At 35.4% G+C, this 22,001-nt stretch overlaps 1 protein-coding gene across 1 annotated transcript; it reads right to left on the bottom strand.

Moving 5' to 3' along the window:
- Window positions 1–6,741: 6,741 nt before the first annotated feature.
- Window positions 6,742–9,918, bottom strand: LOC106131781 (E3 SUMO-protein ligase ZBED1-like). Its single transcript, XM_060948323.1, has 2 exons — window positions 8,766–9,918; window positions 6,742–6,788 (listed from the first exon to the last, which is right to left on the bottom strand). Exons 1-2 carry the CDS (start codon window positions 9,916–9,918, stop codon window positions 6,742–6,744), a joined length of 1,200 nt encoding a protein of 399 aa, XP_060804306.1.
- Between the last annotated feature and the right edge of the window lie 12,083 nt (window positions 9,919–22,001).

Below are 22,001 nucleotides of genomic sequence, written 5' to 3'. Positions count from 1 at the left end.
TTCTCGTGTCAAAGTCGATCTATGACATTGCATGTGGCTTGAGTTGTAAGCGTGGTGCTCATTGAGCGAGTCTTAAATCTATCCTTGCACGTACGTACGTACGTACATACTTAGATGTTTATATCCCTTACGGGGTAGACAGAGTGAAGAGTCTCAAAAAGATTGAAAGGCGACGTTCAGCTTCATAAGATAAGATAAGATATTGATAACAACAACAGCTTTCGAAGAAATCTTTTTATTGTGAACTGTTTTTAAAGGGATATAATTCCGAAGTACTCCTGTAGTAATTAAGATCACAATGTGATGATACAACACAAAAAAAAAACGTTCATATCTTCAAATATTATGTAGATGATAACAACATAAAAAAAAGTTTATATCTTCAGATGTTATATCTATACATATAATAAATCTGTAGAGAGGTCAATTCTGTACATTGAAAATATTGAAAAAATAAATAGCAGGGGGTGTTACTGGATCGATACCAAACACAAAAATGTGATTAAAAAAATTTTTGTCTGTCTGTCTGTATGTTCAGGCATCACGTGAAAACTAACGGTTCGATTTTGATGAAACTTGGTATAATTATACCTTATTATCCTGGGCGTAAAATAGGATACTTTTTATCCCGAAAAAATACGAAGAAAAAAAAATCTTAATTTTTCAGTTTATACATAGACGTTGTTCTGTAGAACCGCGAACTCACGTTGCGTTACCCGCAGTGGATTTAGCGCCGTAACCTGTAGCGCCTAAAGTCGGCTTTGGCTTGAACCGTTTGCTGCACAAGCGGGCCGCTACTAATTACTATGAAAAAAATACTACATAGCTACATTAATTCCCATCAAGCTGAAAATGAGTATAATTATTTAAAACACAATCAAAAGCATTATTTCAAAATTCCCCATGATTCCGGTTTAAGGAAAAAAATTTACTCACGGTCAAAGGTAAAAAATGGGTGTATCGCAATTTTCTTTAAAACGGTAAGTTTTTCAAATCGGAAAATTACCTCAGACATAAATTGTAGATCATAAAGTTATCTATAAAAAAGGTATCAATATTTTTTTTCAACAAAGCTACCGTTTCTGTGATATAACGATGCAAAAAGTTGCAAGCGTCATAATATGCATCCGTTTCCTTGCCACCTCTGAGGTAGTGTACTATTAGCGCGTTTTTTTTTAATATTTTTATTATTAAACTTGAAAAAGTCTGAAATAAGTTAGAATAAACACGTGTTTTCACTACGCAGTGGCACTCAAGACTAACTTTCGCAGTTATTATTTTAAAAAATAGAATAACCCTAAGTGAAGAAAATCATCTTAGGACAATAATAGAGATTACAATTATCAAATTCAATGCAATAATCAAATTAAAACTAAAACTACTTATAAAAAGGAAGAAAAAAGATGACTACAAACTAAAATTTAATTTATAAATTGTACAGTCCTTGCATAGCATCAACATGCGGGAATGTGCCCAGAAGGCTGGCAGCATTGCCAATTCGAATGGCAAAGCTGATTCTCTGAGCCAGATAATTTCCAGCCCTCCGGTCAAGAGATACCTCAATTAGGCCCCCCGGTCCCAGAGTTTCTACCCCAAAAGGTTCAAAAGTATAGATATTACCGATAACTACATACAAACATACATACATAAAATCACGCCTCTTTCCCGGAGGGGTAGGCAGAGACTACCTCTTTCCACTTGCCACGATCCCTGCATACTTCCTTTGCTTCATCTACATTCATAACTCTCTTCATGCAAGCTCGGCGGTTTCGGGTACTTTTGACCTGACCCTTTACCAGGACGTCCTTAATTTGATCAAGATATGTTCGTCTAGGTCTTCCCACCCCGACCTTTCCCTCCACACTCTCCATGTATATCTGCTTAGTCAACCTGTTTTCATTCATCCTCTCCACATGACCGAACCATCTCAACATACCCTTTTCTATTCCTGTAACTACATCTTCTTTCACATCACAACATTCCCTTATCACGCTGTTCCTTATCCGGTCACTCAATTTCACACCCAACATACTCCTTAACGCTCTCATTTCCACTGCATTTATTCTGCTTTCGTGCTTCTTTTGCCATACCCAACTTTCACTCCCATACATTAATGTCGGGACCAACACGCCCCTGTGCACACAAAGACTGCTCATAAAGGCATGCAAAGCTCCATTCACCATGTTCCCCGCGTTCACTCTCCTTTCAATATCACTATCACACACTTGCCATCTGATGTAAACATTGATCCCGATAAATACATATTTGCGCCTTTTGAGGTTTTTTGCCTCATTTGAAGCAGAACGGCCTTAGATTTAGTAACCTGAAGATGAGACGGCGCAAGTGTGTCGACACAAGTAGCATCCCACACCAAAGGCCGCCCCAATCTCCAGGGTACCAAAGTCATACCATCCGGTCTCTTGGCATCATCCCGAGCCAGACCGTTTGGTTCTAGAACGGCTGGAACATGGATGGTGGCAAGAGCACGGAGGATTATATCATTTAGGGCGGCATGGCGCCCTAAAAGGCCGGCACTCCTAGGGCATAAGAGGCCGTGGTGTCCATAGCCGACAACGGTATAACCGCAAGGACAACTATTATTAAAGACTAACGGTATTTCATGTGTTGAGCATTCTGAGATAAAGCAGCTATACGAGCCTAGCCACGTACACAATTAAACAGAGAGACAGATGTTGTCTCAAGGTTTCACTACAGTATAAATGAAGGAACTGGGTTTCATTATACTTATGTATATTTTATATTTTGAATTCAAGTTAAAATTACCGACAGAACAATATTTTTACTTATATTACTGCTACATAGAGTATATACGAGACGTGCTTATGCATATATGACGCTTGCAACTTTTTGCATCGTAATATCTCAGAAACGGTAGCTTTATTGAAAAAAAATATTGATTCCTTTTTATAGATATCTTTATGATCTACAATCTATGTCTGAGGTAATTTTCCTATAAAACTTACCGTTTTGAAGAAAATCGTGAAAATCCCATTTTCTTACCTTTGACCTTGGGTAATTTTTTTCCTTAAACCGGAATCATGGGGAATTCTGAAATAATGCTTTTGATTGTGTTTTAAACAATTATACTCATTTTCAGCTTGATGGGAATTAATGTAGCTTCATTCCTATTTTTTGGTCTAAATTGACCGGACTGAAAATAAAATGGAGAAATAAACCATCTACGCGAAGACCGACATCCGCGCGGACGGAGTCGCGGGGGAAAGCTAGTTATACATAAAAACCTTCCTCTTGAATCACTCTACCTGTTACAAAAAACCGCATCAAAATCCGTTGCGTAATTTTAAAGATTTAAGCATACAGACAAACAGACTAAAATAGCGACTTTGTTTTATACTATGTAGTGACGAACTTACTCGTGTAGTTATACTGAACTACAGACCTTGTGTCATAACAATAGACGAAGACAGAATTGTATGAAAAATGTAGGTAAATATATTTGAATTCAGTATAAAGTTGAAGAAAAAGAGGCTGAATAGATTGCTTCAGACGTGGGCGAAGGTAAATAGTTTCCGTCGCAAATATGGAATTACAGAACGACAGTGGTTTTTTAATATTAAATACTAATTGTTCGCCGTTTGTTGCCGTGTGGTTCCCGGCACCAATACAAAAAAGACTAGGACCACTCCATCTCTTTCCCATGGATGTCGTAAAAGGCGACTAAGGGATAGGCTTATAAACTTGGGATTCTTCTTTTAGGCGATGGGCTAGCAACCTGTCACTATTTGAATCTCAATTATATCATTAAGCCAAATAGCTGAACGTGGCCATTTAGTGTTCAAGACTGTTGGCTCTGTCTACCCCGCATGGGATATAGACGTGACCATATGTATGTTGTTCGCCGCTAACGTAGACCTCACGATCACTTTCAATTCTTATTAAATTAAAAATATTTCGAAAACTACTTGACCGACTTAGATAACTACATTACTTAAAAATTACATTGAAAAATTCTAGGTACTTTATAAATTACATCAAAATCAAACCAACAGTTCGAAAGTTGTCGCGTTACAAACATACTAACATGCAAAAAATAATGTGTTTTCGCCCCGTGTTTATTGGTAGACCTCACTCGCTTCGTTCACTCCGTCAAAAACCCTTTTGTTCCCGAGTTATAGACTAACTAACAGACAAACAACGCACACCCCAAACCAGTAGGTCAAAAGATTTAAAAATTTCATGCTGGTTCCTCAAATGGTCAAAAGGTGCACTTAGAGAGGATTTCCCGACATTCCCGCGGGAAGGTGAAAAAAAAAAGATTTTCTCATGCGGATTTGTGGACAACTCTAGTTTTAGTTGAAAAGACACAACATACAGGGTAGACAGAGCCAAAAATTCTTGAACAGACTGAAATACCACAAAATTGAAATTCGAATAGTGACAGGTTGCTAGTACATCGCCACAGGAAGAAGACCGAGCTAATTATCATATCCCTTAGTCGCCTTTTACGACATCCGTGGGAGAGATATAGAGTGGTCCTAATCTGAAGTGATGGGAAGCACACTTTGAATGTAACTTATTTCCAATCTTTCTTAGTTTTCGTGAATGCATTCGTTCACAGAAAGTGCTTTGCTTTGTGGCCATTAGTGAAACTTAAATAATATAAGTTAGTTTGTAGTCATCTTTTTTCTTTCTTTTTATAAGTACTTTTAGTTTTTAATATATTAGTTTGTAAGTATCTTTTTCTTTCTTTTAATAAGTAGTTTTAGCTTTAGTTTTAATTTGATTTAATTATCATATTTATAATACTAAAGATTAGAATTAATACATACATACATATAGTCACGTCTATATCCCTTGCGGGGTAGACAGAGCCAACAATCTTGAAAAGACTGAATGGCCACGTTCAGCTATTTGGCTTAATGATAGAATTGAGATTTAAATAGTGACAGGTTGCTAGGCCATCGCCTAAAGAAGAATCCCAAGTTTGTAAGCCTATCCCTTAGTCGCCTTTTACGACATCCATGGGAAAGAGATGGAGTGGTCCTATTCTTTTTTGTATTCGTGCCGGGAACCACACGGTAGAAAGAATTAATAAATAAAAAATCAGGAATAAACAGTGTTGAAAATAATATAAGAGTTTATGTTCTGTGCTCACCATATTTTTCTTATTGCTTCCGCTGTTTTACGAAGCATTTTTAGAATCTAAAGTACAATAAGGATACTTTACCTACAGGAACAAGGTACAACATGTTTCATTTTATAGCAAGGTAATTAAAACTAATATGCAATAAAAGCTTTGAAAATAACATTCTAGTTGCTACCCGCGGTTTTATTCGTGTATACCTACTATTTGCGACTCATTCGTGTGGTTCCCGGCACCAATACAGAGAGAATAGGACTTCTCTATGTCTTTCCCATGGATGTCGTAAGAGGCGACTAAGAGATAGGCTTATAAACTTGGGTTTATTCTTTTAGTCGATGTACTAGCAACCTGTCACTAGTTGAATCTCAATTCTATCATTTAGCCAAACAGCTGAACGTGGCCTTCTACTTTTTTCAAGACCTTTGGCTCTGTCTACCCCGCAAGGGATATAGACGTGATTATTCGTGTATATTATGTACTAGCTGCGCCCGCGATTTCGTGAAATAGTTATTTTGGGCATCTTTTAAGCCTCAAGGATGTATTATTTTCCCCTATTTTTTTCAGATTTTCCATTATTTCTTTGCTCCTTATAGTTGCAGTGTGATATTATAAAGCCTAAAGCCTTACTCGATAAACGGACTATTCAACGAAAAAAAAATCATTTCTAACCAGTAGTTCCTGAGATAAGCGCGTTCAAGCAAACAAACAAACAAACTCTTCAGCTTTATAATATTAGTATAGATGTATCTGATACGGTGGAGCGGAGGGAATAAAGCTTACAAAATAGTAGTTTAATCAAACGCCGAGAAATGATTTCCTATGATTTAATCACAGGCGGCAGTGCAGTGTGGGCGCGGGATCTTAGAATAGAACCACTCCAGATCTCCTTGTGAATGTCGTAGGAGGGGACAAAAGTACTAGCAACTGGGAAATTGATATATATACATAAATAAATATATATGAAAAGCCACGTTTGGCTGTATGTCTTAATGACGAAATTGAGATTCACATAGTGACAGGTAGCTAGCCCATCGTCTACGAGAAGAATCCCAATTTTATAAGCTTTTTCTTTCGATCAAATTTCAACGTACATATAATCACATTTATATCCCTTGCTAGGTAGACAGAGTCAAGTTTCTTAAATAGGCCACGTTCACTATTTGAATATCAATTCCATCATTGAGGAAACGTTGCCATTCAGTCTTTTCAGTCTTACTTCAACATACATACATATAGTCACGACTATATCCCTTACGGGGTAGACAGAGCCAACAGTCTTGAAAAGACTGAAAGGTCACGTTCAGCTGTTTGGCTTTTTGATAGAATTAAGATTCAAATAGTGACAGGTTGCTAGCATGTCGCCTAAAAAGAATCTCAAGTTTATAAACCTTTCCCTTAGTCGCCTTTTACGACATCCGTGGGGAAGAGATAGAGTAGTCCTATTCTTTTTTGTATTAGTGCCGGGAAACACACGGCGCTTTAAAATTTAAAATAAACATCAAAGTTACCCCGAAGTTAAGGCACAGCTATCGTCTACTAACAAACCTGCAGTAGGAGTAACAAGTGGTTGCAGTTCAGAATCCCTCATATATAAGGGTGTAGTCACCCTTGCGAGCTCAGTCCGCGTCCGCCGCGAACCGGGGAGGTCGCGTCGTGTCGCGTTCTGGATAAAACGCGGGAATTGTCAACTGATTCGTGAAGTTTGTGCGTTATTTTTGTGCTTTACATGGTGAGTTTGTAGATTTTTATTTAAGAAAGATCGCGATAATCATATTAATTTAAATTATGTGATAATTAAAAATGTGTTAGTGCTGCTGTTCCCGTGGAAAGTCGATCAAGAGAATTGCTTTTAAATTTGGCATAATATTTTTTTTGAAAACCCAAATAATGTGTGGATTGTATTTTCATTTTAAATGAGTTGTACCGTGTGGTTTCGGGTTCCATTTCTTTCCCATGGATGTCGTAAAAGGCGACTAAGGGATAGGCTTATAAACTTGGGATTCTTCTTTTAGGCGACAAACTAGCAACCTGTCACTATTTGAATCTCAATTCTATTATTAAGCCAAACAGCTACGCGTGGCCTTTCAGTCTTTTTAAGTCTGTTGGCTCTGACTACCACGCAAGGGACATGGACGTGATTATATGTATGTATGTATGTTAATGAATTCTTTCTTCTTTTGGCGCGCAGATTGAAATATTAATTCAAGCGAAACGCTTTCAAAATTGGCATAATTCTTTTTTACATACATAAAATACCTACATAAAATCACGCCTCTTTCTAGTGATGCGACTCGAATGGGATGTTGTGACTCGAGTCACTCGAGTAATTTTACAGCCTCACTCGAGTCATACTCGAGTTTTCGAGTTACTCGAGTAAAAAATCTCACTCGAGTAAAAATCTCACTCGAGTTGAAAGTTTGCAATTCGAGTGCAATTTTTATTTAACTAGTATCATTGTCATGGATGGACTAATATGAAATAAAATACACATTATAAGAATTTCAACATATTATTTATTTAAGTAATCAACAATGTACAATGATGAGATCTTCCTAAGAAGTAAGAATAATTAAATTTCCATGAATGGTTGACTATTCATGACAATCACATTTTATGCAATTTCAGTTACAAGTAACTTAGTTTTTTTTATTATTAATATCAATAACTATATTAAATCAGACTGTCTCAGACTTTTGTTTATTATATTGCATACAATCAATTTTTCTTTAATGATAATTAAAAAAATATCCAATCATAGCTTATTTATTTTGAAGACAATTAAACTAAATAAAGTGACATAAACCTATATTTCAAACAAAATATGCTCTAATTAACATCAACTATTCATACAAAACAAATAAAAATATATTCTTCAAGACAAATCAACAATCATAATTGTGCTTAACTTAACATTTTTACTTCTTTGTGAACAATCATATTTTATGCAATTTTAGTTACAAGTAACTTAGTTTTCTTTTTATTATTTTTATTATTAATAAATATCAATAACTATATTAAATCAGACTGTCTCAGACTTTTGTTTAGTATAGCTTACAATCAAGTTTTCTTTAATGATAATAAAAAAAATCATAACTTATTAATTTTAAAGACAATTAAACTAAATAAAGTTATATAAAAACAAAATATGCTCTAACAAACATTAAATATTCATACAAAACAAATAAAAATAGATTCTTAAAGACAAATCAATAATAATAATTGTGCTTAACTTAACATTTTTCTTCTTTGTGAAAAAAATAAAATAATAAAAAATATTATGAGAAGTAACTATTTAGAAAAATGATTTCGTCTACTTTTTTAGAATCTAATCTATTTCTTCTTTGGTTACAAATTAAGGCTGCTTTAGAGAACACTCGTTCTGCAGGAACGGATGATGCAGGTATACATAAATATTTAATAGCTAACTCATATAACTCCGGCATCGCTTTTTTTCGCTGTTCCCAAAATAGTATTGGTTCGAGATGACGATCTAAATATTGCATTTCTTTATATTGTTTCACAATCACTATAGCAGAAGAAGTAGGTGTTTGTATTAATTCTCTCTCTGATATTTTTTTGTCAAAATCCTCCCATAAATCATTAGCCTTATTATTTGTGCCAATGCTAGCATTAGCATTACTTGACGTGTTCACTGTCTGACTAGATTCATCAGGAGCTAAATTCCTATTTTTTTTTATAATCTCTGATTCTAACTCTTCTATAACCCATTGGGCAGCCTTTTCTGCATTGGCTTCGAGGCCAAAACCAGCTTTCTTGTAGCGGGGGTCTAAAAAAGTGGATTTGGCAGCAGTTTTGTTGGTCTCTAAGATACCGAGGCGTTTAGTGATAGCAGAATGCAAAGAGATTTTTAGATTTTCACCTATTTCTGTAACCGGAACCTTCTTTATAAGACAAGTTTGGACATTTCTGATTAACGGTATCATAGAGGACAAAGTTGGATATTTTTCGCCAGATAGTATTGTAGTCAATTGCTCAATAGGTTTTAAAACACTGACGCAATCTTCTATTGCCTCCCATTGGTTAGCAGTGAAATTTTCCGGAGCAGAAGACATGGTAGACAATGCGGCTGATAAGGATAATTTAGTCTGTAGTAGTCTCTCCATCATTTCAAAACTTGAGTTCCATCTTGTAATAACCTCTTGTTTTAATTTTATGACAGGGTGGTTCATCTGCTCTTGCAGTTCTTTTAATTTGTAAGCTGCTTTAGTACTTTGTTTGAAATAAGTTACTACAGTATGACATTTTTCTAACAATGACGTCAATGGCAAGTTTGATTTTTTACAGTCAGATACTGCTAAATTTAGAGTATGGGCCACACAAAAGTGATTTCTTTTATTTAAATATTCCGATACAGCCTTTTTAATATTGGAGGCGTTGTCAGTTACAACAGTAACAACTTTGTCACTGATTCTCCATTCCTCCAAAACAGTATCTAAAACGTTGGCTATAACAGTCGCAGAATGTACATCTTTTACTTCTACTGTGCTTAACGTACGCGCGAATAGTTTTGATTCGCTAATGAAATGAACTGTGACCGTCAAATACGACTTATTGCTATCCGAGGTCCACATATCTGTAGTTAGAGCCAAATTCTTTACATCTTCTAGCTTATCAGCTAGAGAAGAGCGTGCCAGTTGGTACTGTTGAGGTAAATACCTTTCCGACAAAGTTTTTCTGTCTGGGAGAATGTAATCGGCATGTAATGTCCGGACAAAGTTGATAAATCCTTTATTTTCTACTATTTGCAAAGGCTGAATATCAGTGCAAATCATTTTAACGAGGGCAATATCAATATCTTTTTGGGTTTGTTTTTTGGATGATGAAAAACATAGCTGTTTATAACGCCTCTTTTTGGTAGCACACTCTTCAGGTCTAGTCGTATCAGAGCCAACAGTTTCCACTTGATTATTAGCGGTAGATGTTGATAGTCCACATGAATTATTAATTTTGCTGTCTCTATCTATGGATTTATCTTTATTTTCAAAAAAACCACTGAATTGGAGCGAATGTTTTCCTCGCATATGTGTTATTAAGTTGGTGGTATTCCCGAAATCTTTATATTGTTTTTTACAAATTTTACATATGACAGTTTTATTGGTACTGTTTTTTTCGAAATATAACCACACTGATGATTTCTGTTTAGCTCCATTTTCTTTTTCACTCATATTTTTTAACAATATAATTAAGTAGGTTACTTACAATCAAATACCTAAGGTATAATCACTTTTACACTTTAATTTATATTCACCAATACTAAGAATATCAACTCTTTTACGTATTTTTCACTTTTAAACACTAATATTCAATCAATTTTGGTAAAAAAAACTTAAAGTACGGCTAACTACGAGATGCAAGTTTAAACCTGTCAGTTTTGATTTGTTTGTACCGGCCCGACACAGATAAGTAAAATAGAGTAGTGAAGTGACATCTAGTGGCAACAGAATTAACTCGATGCGCCGAGTTGACTCGGTAACTCGAGTGCATAGAGACTCGAATAATATTTTTTTTCAATCTAGTACGAGTTTGACAAATTCACTCGAGTGACTCGAGTAAAAACAGGGCTCGAGTCGCATCACTACCTCTTTCCCGTAAATTCTTTTATAGCAAACTCTTGATTATATCAATTCATAATTTGCTTTTCAAATAAACGTTATGTGTGTGCGTTTCTTTTTTTTTTATATTGGACTTATTTAAATAGAAAGTCTCACTTTTCCTTTAATCAAAAGTGAAAGTGATGTTTCTCGAAAACACCTTTATTAAAAACTATTCACATTCAATGCCTGGAATAATATGCCAGATATGCCAATATAAAGTAGATTTTAAACAGATTTTATTAAAAAATTTTAAATTAATTTTAACGAAAATTCAATGTCTCAGCTAAAAATTGATAGGAAGATTAATTTTTAAATTTCAAATTTTTATTTGCGTAATATGAGTGCTACAAGATCTTAAACTTATATAACAGATCTTCGTATTAACCCTTTCGGTTATTGCAAACATTCATTATTTTTAACATAGGTATAATAGAATAGATTTATTTTCAAAATTGGATACAAGATATCACTTATTGACTTCAGATCACTTAAATCTAATTATAACTACTAGCTTGGAAGCGGTCCAAAGCGCATGTAGATGCGCGCGTAGAAGAAACGGCGGAACAAACTACACTGCATATATTAGTTGACATACTATATGAAATTAACTTATACTTACAGGTACTTAGTATCTATATATGTATATTAAACTGAAAAGAAATATAAAACCAAATATAACTAATAGTTTAACAAACAACATGACGCCGCTGTAATCGAATAGTGTAATAGTATCTGTTTTGTGGTTTGATGTGATGTAACGAATACGATGTATATTTAGATCCCTGTAGTTTAGTGGTAATGTTTGTTGTCTTTGAACCATAAGGCCACAAGGTCTTGTCCTGGTTCTTGTTATTATCGCGCGGAAAACTGTCGCTGTCCCGTTTAAATTCATAATAAAAAGCTAAACAGCGATGTGTGGGGACATTGTGTTATTTTACATGCCGTAGAGTGGAAAGAACGATTGTTAAGAGGTTTTCCCGAAATTCCCGCGGGAATAGATTTCACGGGATTATAAGCATTACGCGGGCGTAAACCATATATAAATAAATAAATAAAATATATACGATACAAATTACACAAATTAAGTTAGCTTCGAACTTGTGTTACGAGATACTAACTAAACGGTACTATATTTTATAATAAATACTTATATACATAAACATCCAACACCCAGGCCAATCAGAGAAAGTTCGTTTCTCATCATGCCCTGGCCGGGTTTCGAACCCGGGACCTCCGGTGTCACAGACAAGCGCACTACCGCTGCGCCACAGAGGCCGTCAAATATATGTATATAGTAAGTAAATTGTATGAAACTGTATCAAAAGTCTCAAGAGTTATTGCTTTGTCTCAAGTTCACATTTCTAGGCGCGCAAAACCTGATGAAATGCCTATGTAAATGCTGTAGAAGCCTCGTAGACATTTCGTAGACCTCGCGTAGCAGTCGGGTGCTACGCCGTTGGCTACGAAGATAATTTACAATTTTTGATAGGACGATTGAATTGAAGAGAGAAAGTATTGATATTTTTTTTACTAATAAATATATTTTAGTGCGTCTGACTTCAGTCTGCCTGATGGCAATATAAGGTGGGTACAAACAGGTACACACATACATACACACAAAAACATGGTCACGTCTATTTCCCTTGTGGGTTAGACAGAGCCAACAGTCTTGAAAAGATTGAATGGCCACGCTCAGCTATTCGGCCTAATGATAGAATTGAGATTCAAATAGTGACAGGTTGCTAGCTTATCGCCTAAAAAAAGAATCCCAAGATTGTAAGCCTATCCCTTAGTCGCCTTTTACGACATCCATGGGAACATGCCGGGAACCACACGGCACACGCAAGCCTTAAAAATGTCTTTTCACTACTTCTAATAAACGTGTTAGTGACATCCATCATTTTCTCCCAATAATAAAATAAGCGACTTCCATCTGATTCATTTTACATTGTTTCCCATCTGATCAATTTATACGCGTGGCCATTCAGTCTTTTCAAGACTGTTGGCTCTGTCTACCCCGCAAGGGACATAGACGTGACCATATGTATGTATGTATATGTACATATATAAAGTCACGCCTATACCCCTTGCGAAGTAGACAGAGCCAATAGTCTTGAAAAGACTGAAACGTCACGTTCAGCTGTTTGGCTTAATGATAGAATTGAGATTCAAATAGTGACAGGTTGCTAGCCCATCACCCACAAAAATCCCAAGTTTATTAGCCTTTCCCTTGGTTGCCTTTCACGAAAGATGGCAGTGGTCCTTTTCTAAAGTGCCAAGAATCATACGGCACATCATGAAAAACACGCTTTAATAAAACAGAAGATCATTCAGAAAGTAACTGACTCATGGAAACAAGAAACTCATCTATAGACAATATAATTTGCAACAGTTCTCTCCAGTTGCATAGTTGCAATACTCGTAATATCTTTGGAGGCGAATCGCTGAAACTGCACGGCACCTTATGGCAGATAACATGAATAATTCATGCAAGATATTTACTTATCTAGGAAGGCTTGCATAATCAATTTTTTTAACCCATGACCGAAATGAGCGTTCTAAGTTTTTACAGAACTTGTATTTATTTCTTGTGACATCTAATCTCATTCAAAATCAATCTACAAAAGAAAACAGGTATTTTCGCTTATTTTATATTACAGGAACTATAGTTTTTACCGGGATGAAAGGTAAAAGGTACCCTATGTCCTTCTTCAGAATCTTCTAATATATAAAATTCTCGTGTCACAATGTCCGTTCTCGTACTCCTCCGTAACGGCTTGACAGATTCCCATGAAATTTTGTGAGCATATTGAGTAGGTCTGAGAATCGGCCGACATCTATTTTTTATACCCCTTAGTGGTTGTCCACCCTTAACAATTTTTTCAAACTAGAAATTACTTAAATATTATTTATATGGCAAAACAACGTTTGCCGGGACAGCCAGTAATTGTAACATGATAAGTGGTAACATACAAACAAACATACTTTCGCATTTATAATATTACATACATACTTAAATAAAATCACGCCTCTTTCCCGGAGGGGTCAGGCAGAGGCTACCTCTTTCCACTTGCCACGATCACTGCATACTTACTTCGCTTCATTTATAATATTAATTGGAATGAAGTCATTCAGTGGAATGACGATAACATAAATGAAACGATTGTGATTGGCCGGAGAAATATCCTTATCGCTTTCCAAATTACTTACCCACAACCAAATCAATTTGTTCCAATATTTCGAGTGTATTACATTTATTTTGCTATCCAAATTACATAATAATTATCTCAAACAAGCATTATTACAGCTGAACGTGGCCTTTCGGTCTTGAAAAGAATGTTGGCTCTATCTTCCCCGTAAGGGATAAAGACGTGATCATATGTATGTCTCTTTCCCCGATTCATACAACTTGGGGATTTTCAAGGCAAGCGTAAATAAGTATTATTTGTTTTTGCGTGCACCACCTTAGGCCTCATCTTGTTAACACTAGGCCGATTAAGATCAAACGCACTTAAATCTTGTATTATACAAAATATTTGGGCATGTAAGTGCCGTATTTTACCTTTGTATTTTAAGTAAATGTGATCGACTATAAACAATTTAAAATTTTCTCAAATCTTAAAACAAGTTTTAATAATAACGTAGGTGTATAAAGATTATTATAAATTGCTTTCGAGGTCTTAGGAATAGGTCTCTAAAAATAGATCATAAATTTAATCGCTTAGCATACAATAGGATCTGCGTTATACGAGAAAAATGTAAGATGAAATATAAATTTTCTATTTGATCAAGTAAAAATGTAAAAATATTCTCACAAAATGCTCCAGACTAAACATAAATAAGTAAATGTTCCTAGAATTCTAAAATTAGGTAAATCATCTTGGCCATCGAGAGAGTATTCAATGTAGAATTTATTCTGGAAAAAATTTTATGTTTTCTTTGACGCAAATAAAATCTTATATAATTCTCGTTACATTTGACGTGGGATATTTTTCCACAGTAAAAGAATTATTATTTTTAAGTATATACATATAATCACGTCCTAATCTATTACGAGCAAGACAGATCCAAGAGTTTTTAGAAGACTCAAAGCTGTATGGCTCAAAGATGGAATACAGTTCATTATCATTAAGCAAAACATGGCTGATCAGTATTTTTTAACACTGTTGACTCTATCTAACCCACAAGGGATAAAGACGTGATTATATGAATGAATGCATTAAGTTGAAATCCAATCAAATCCGGTGGAAAATTTCCTAATTAATAATGTAGATGCTAATTTTATTGCCTTTATTTTATAAGCATTGACCTGAATTATAATTTAAAAGATAGTTTACTAAAGAATGTTAATAAATCGCTGCATCTTTTACAAAAACAAAGTCGTTTCAAAAGACGAGTGACGCATGACGAGTGATCAGTGTTAATAAGTGAGACAAAACAAAAACAATATCAAGTGGAGGTCCTTACTCTGTCTATCCTTTAGGGGAAGAGGGAAGATACTGTATCAATATAGAAGTTGTTCAATTTTTAAGTTCCGCGGATGCGAATTTTCAGAAAACAATATGATAATATATTTTTCGAAGCGTGCTCCCTCCATTAGGCTTCCAGTTTGGCAGTTCCCACGGGTTCAGCCGGTTTCATATCGGACGCGAGACGAATTACAATGTTCAGAAGTAATACCTGAATAATACTATATACTGAACTAGCTGTGTCCGTGACTTCGTCCGCGTGGAATAGTTATTTTGGACATCATTGAAGCCCGCAAGGAGGAATGATTTTCCCCGTTTTTTCACATTTTCCAATATTTCTTCGCTCTAATAGTTGCAGCGTAATGATTAATAGGCTAAAGCCTTCCTCGATTAATGGTCTATTAAACACAAAAAAAATTTTTTTAATCCGAACCAGTAGTTCCTGAGATTAGTACGTTCAAACAAATAAACAAACTCTTCAGCTTTTTAATATTAGTATATATATAAGTAAAAGGATACTAATTTCAGTCGGTGTAGGTCAATGCAATTTAAAACAAAATTTTGATCCAAATGGTGCAGTGTGGTGCCCGGCATTTTTTTAATATAATCACTCCATAACGATCCCATGCATGTCGTAAAATGCGACTAGAGACTCTTCTTGTAGGCGATGGACTAGCAACCTGTCTTGAATTGAATTTCAATTCCAACAAGTTGAAAGTGGCCTTTCGGTCTTTTCAATATTACTCGCTCTGTCTACTCCGTAAGGAATATAGACGAGATTATATGTGTGTATGTAATGGCCGTCTTATCATAAATTTAATAAGTATGGGTGAATTTTCAAATGGATTTTATTTTTGCCATTTGTGAAAACATTATTTGAAATGTAGAACTTTGGACTACTTTTTTTGCAGAGTTTGGTATAGATAGTCATTCTACCTACATACCTGATTTAAACTTACGTGTTGCATTATACTATTTATAAATACAACTGCACCGTGAGGATGCAGTCTCCCATTGGAGTAGGCAGAGCCTAAAGAGATATTTATTTTATGTTTTCCGAAAAATATTATTTCGCTAAGACTACATTGAAAAGTTATAAAAAAGTTCATACTTATTTATATATTTACACACATTCAATCGAGTCTATTGAAAAAATATATTCCTCGACCACTCAACCCCAAATAGACCTTGAAACCCTCGCATCAACCCTTGACATGATTACTGCCTCTAGGGTTGTTTGTGGAACGCGTTTTGGAAAAATTTAACCCTACCTTCATGCCGACATCATGTTTTTACGAAATCAACATATTTTTTGTCATTTCATAGTTTTCTCAGACTTTATATTTGTTGGTTTCTTCCTATATGTAATTAGTTACGTCTTTTTCCCTTACAGTAAAGACAGAGTCGAATGTCTTGAAAGGACTGAAAGGCCACATTGAGTTTAATGGCTTCTAAATTTGGGATTCTTCTTTTAGGCGATGAGCTAGCAACCTGTCACTATTTGAATGTCAGTTAATTATTAATAATAAATAATTAATTAATTATAATTAGTTTATTATTACCACGTTCAGCTGTTAGGCTTAATGATTTACATTAAGTCTAACAGCTGAACGTGGCCTATCAGTTCAAGACTGCTGGCTCTATATACCCCGCAAATGATATAGACGTGATTATATGAATGTATAAATAAGTTTAATGGTTTGAGATCCAAATAGTGGCAAGTTGCCAGCCCATCGCCTGATAGAAGAATCCTTACAAATAAAAAAACAAACCTGCCTTATAATTACACTAGCTTCACCCCGAGGTTTTGCTCCTGTGGGAATTTCGGAATGTGGGCATCAGGTGTCTTTAATTTTCGGACTAATTTACTCCAGCTTTCGTAGCATGAGACTAGCGAAACACTATCGCTATCCCGTTTCACGTCATAATAAAAAGCAAAACAGCGATAGTTATTCGCATGATAAAAATGTGGTGGGTAAATATGGTACCCGTGCTTTGCTACAGAGGCTGGTTAAATTATACCCGTGTTCAAATATCAAGTAAATAATTACGGAAGATTTTGGGTGAAAGAGTTACAAAGACACATAATATTAATAGTAATGAAGCAGAATTAAATTGTGGACGCAGGAAAAAGAAAATTATATTATCTGTGCATATTCATTTTGAATAAATAATAAATAAATATTTATATACGGGACAAATTACACTGATTGAGTTAGCCTCGAAGTAAGTTCGAGACTTGTGTTACGAGATACTTACTCAATGATACTATATTTTTTAATAAATACTTATATAGATAAACATAGGATGTTTATCTATATAGGACCAATCAGAAAAAGTTCTTTTCTCATCATGCCCTGGCCGGGGTTCAAACCCGGGACCTCCGGTGACACAGACAAGCGTACTACCGCACCTAAAGGCATTCATATTTAAAACAAAATGGCGGACAATATTCGTAACGTAGCTATGATATTATTCCGTCATAATTAATTTATTAAACCCACAAAGCCGCCTCTGGGCGGAAGGCGACTTTAAATTAATTTGGTTTATATTTCTCGCTTATTTTATAGTAAAGTGTTAATTGATAATTCTTCGAAAGGCCCCAAATTAATACAATTAATGATTTATAAATGACGACTAACGAACCCAGCAATGACGAAGTGCTTATATTTTATATTCATACATACATATTATCACGTCTATATCCCTTGCGGGGTACACAGTTCGACTGTGTGGCTTTATAATGGAATTAAGATTTCAATAGTGACAGGTTGTAAGCCGAAGAATCTCAAGTTTATTTGCCTATCCCTTAGTCACCTTTTACGACGTACATGGGAAAGCGATCGAGTGTCCTATTCTTTATTTCCAACTTACTTTTGTTTTTTCAGCTAATGCTATAGCAGTGAAAAAAATATAAGAGAAATCCAGGTATCTATAAACATTATCCAATATAATTTCGGTTCCTCTGAAAAATTGCGGAGGTCAGACGGGAGTCGCTTCGTGTAAAAACATGAATACGTGACTTCTGATCTAGAAGTACTTGATTCGAGTAGTATTTTTTTTATTAACATTTCGTTCAAGACAAATTTCACTACATAAAATTTGGCTTGAGCCATTTTGAAATCGTAGATTCAAATGACATTGAAATTGCAAATTCTCTTAATCCCAACTAAGCATTCCAATACTGACAGCATTACATTTTAACATAGTGAAATCCGCTACAGAGACTTTTAATATATTTTTTTAATAACGGAATTTGTGAGACGATTATACTCAATCCGAATATAATAAATCGTCGGCTTAACTAAAAAAGAACACTACAAAGGAATGCTTATTACCACAGTATTATACAACAAGAGCCCGATACCTGAGTCAACAATTTGGGAATATTCAAAAGCGAAATTACGTTTTCAGTCTAAACAAGATGGCGGATTATATTTTCAGATTGGAAATTGAAAATCTTGACAAAATGCTTTGTGAAAATTGTTTTCATTGTTTTCTTTTTTAATAAAGTGATACCCTGTCTAACCCGTCAAGGAGAAGGATGTGGCGATATGTATGTAAATGTAAAAGAGTATTTTATTTCGAAAATTAAACGATTAAAGTAACTTTGCCATCGTTCCCGCTTCTAAAAAGTCAAATATTTCTTGGTAAAAAAACAACTCTTAAATAATATAACATGCCCAGCAACTTTTCTTATAACTCTTCTTCATTATTTACGACCATTTTTTCATCTTCTTATTTGATCATGCGCATGATCATGATCACGACTTTATCCTTTGCGGGGTAGAAAGAACAAATAGTCTCACAAAGAATAAAAGGCCACGTCCAGCTTAAAAATGGAATTGAGATTCAAATAGTAACAGGTTGCTAGCCTAAAAGAAGAATCCCAAATTTATAAATCTATCCCTTAGTCGACTTTAACGACTTTCGTGGGAAAGAGATGGGAGTGCTCCTACTCCAAAGTCTTGGGAACCACATGACACTATTTCAACATCACATAAGTGTTACTTAACTACACCTCTAATACTCCTCTGAAAGGTGCATTTGCAGTGCAAATAACCTCTACATCTACAGTCAGGAAACACGAAATTAATTAATAACTAAGGAAGAAACTTCTTGTCTCATAAAAACTTACTTTTTTATGTAAATTAGGTAAATATATTAAAAATTTAACTTAACATTTCGCAAGTTTCCTCTCCGCTCGGAAAGCAAATTGAGTAAGTCACTAATTTAAATAAACAACAGGCTGCATAAGTGACTTTTTACTGAATTTGATAAATTAACAAGAAAAATTAATAAGGCCTAAATAAAATATATAAACTTACCGTATAATAGAGGCGAAACATCGTGAGAAAACCTCACACACATTACATATACTCGTAACTTACATACGTATCATCACGTCTATATCCCTTGCGGGGTAAACAGTCTTGAAAAGACTGAATGGCCACGTTCAGCTGTTTGGCTTAATGATAGAATTGAGATTCAAACAGTGACAGGTTGCTAGCCCATCGCCTAAAAGGAGAATCCCAAGTTTATAAGCCAATCCCTTAGTCGCCTTCCACGGAAAAGAGATGGAGTAGACTTATAATTTTTTATATTGGTGCCGGGAAACATACGGCACTATAACTACATATCTACATTTATATCTGAAATCCTTGAAGCCATACAGCTGAACGTGACCTTTTAGCCGTTGTGACACAGTTGGCTCTGTCTACCCAGTAAGGGATAAATAACGTGATTGTATGTATGTATTAATAAATTCATCAATTCATACTGAGTTTAGAACCCCTTTCTACACTCAGTATGAAATGATTTCTTTATAATAATTAACATTCACCAGTCATGTTTCATTCAAACCTTTATAATGAAACTCCTTTGTAGAACGTTCAATTAAAATGTAGTACAATATAACCATACATTCCTAACATACCTACATAATACAAATATAACTGAATGAAACTGAGTATTGGTATAAATTAAATTAATGAAACTTATGACCCAAAACCAGGCGTAATGAAGTACCCCTATTGGCCTGACCGGAAATTGCGTTTAGTCCTTCCGGTGAGGTTGTATGTTGTTTGCCAATTAGTTTGTATGGGACACATTATATCGGGAAATTTAATTTGTTAGGTGTTTATTTAAAATAAAAAAAAAAACAATATTTTGTATGTATTTTTGTGTATGTTAAAAAACTATAGTTGGTGTAGTACGTAAAAGGCGACTAAGGGATAGGCTTATAAACTTGGGATTCTTCTTTTAAGCGATGGGCTAGCAACCTGTCACTATTTGAATCTCAATTCTATCATAGAATCAGGCAGCTGAATGTGGCCTATTAGTCTTTTCAAGACTGTTGGTTCTGTCTACCCCGCGAGGGATATAGACGTGATTATATGTATGTATGTAATTTTTTTTTGTTAACTTAGATAAATTATCGTATATTTGTCAGCCATCTTAATTATACCGAAAGTAATGCCACTGCATACTATATACATATAGAATCACACACACTTTTTTGGAAAACTCACACACACCTTTTGGAAAACATCCCTTATCCAATGTAACACTCCTAGAAAAGTACGAACTTCATATATCCCTTACGGAATAGACAGAGCCAACAGTCTTGACAAGACTGAATGGCTACGTTCAGCTGTATGGTTATTAATGGAATTAAGATTCAAATAGTGACAGGTTGCAAGCCCATCGCCTAATATCAAACCCCACGTTCAACTTAAAGATGAAATTGAGATTCAAATAGTGGCAGGTGAATAATCCCAAGTTTATCAGCCTTTCCTTTAATTGACTCTTACAATCTGCATGTTGAGAGATGCATGTGATTTCCTTAACTACCAGACCAGCATGGAAACTCGCGCTAGAAAAATGTGTTCCTAATTATTCGCTTTTTAAGATATACATGGGAAAGGAGTGGTTTCATCCTAAACCACAGGGCACAAACAAAAGTAATAGTATGTGCACTTTATCGCACCACCAACTTAAAGTTTTTCTGTTTGGTCATCTAGTAGACTGGTAGAGAATACTAAACGGCATTAAATCCGCCTTTTGTACAATAACGTTAGGTATAAATAAATAAAATATGTTGTATTAAATACACTTGCATGAACACACGACAGGTTGCACACTACAAATAATTCACGTAACCTCTGTTATTACATTGTGCGCATGATTAATGTCAGTGTATCTGGTACTGCGGACGCGCTACTACAATATTACCTCCAATGTTTAGGTAATGGCCGATTCTGAACTAGATACACATACATAGCCGTGTGGTTCCCGGCACCATTACAAAAGAATAGGACCACTCCATCTCTTTCCCACGGATGTCGTAAGAGCCGACTAAGGGATAGACTTGGGATTCCTCTTTAATGTAAATCCCTGCCAATCTAAGGTCTGCCGCGCCGATGGATGCATGGCTAGGGGCGAGCCTAGTCTCGAGCGTGCCACTTCCGCCATGGGGTTGGGCGACCCCCAGGTAATGGCTAGCCTTACCCTGGCATGCGGGGCTCTGCTGGGGCGGACAAAATTGTTCCCTTGCGTCTCGTGGGAATCGCATGGATGCAAATTTTTTAAAAGAGCACCTAAATGGCGGCGATGGTGTCCGCACCCCATCACGTCTCGTTCCCGGCGGGAGCGGTATGCGGTCTGCTGAAAGCCGCTTTGCGACGATGAATGTAAGAGGAGGAATGAAGGATAAGATTGAGGAAGTATGCCAGATGATGGATGAAAGACGTTTGGATGTGTTGTGCGTGAATGAAACGAAGCGGAAAGGAT

The sequence above is a fragment of the Amyelois transitella genome, chromosome 15 (genome assembly GCF_032362555.1).
Source record: "Amyelois transitella isolate CPQ chromosome 15, ilAmyTran1.1, whole genome shotgun sequence".
In the NCBI taxonomy this organism is placed as follows: domain Eukaryota; kingdom Metazoa; phylum Arthropoda; class Insecta; order Lepidoptera; family Pyralidae; genus Amyelois; species Amyelois transitella.
The sequence above is the reverse complement of the archived record's forward strand: the minus strand, read 5'-3'. Positions and strand labels throughout refer to the sequence as shown.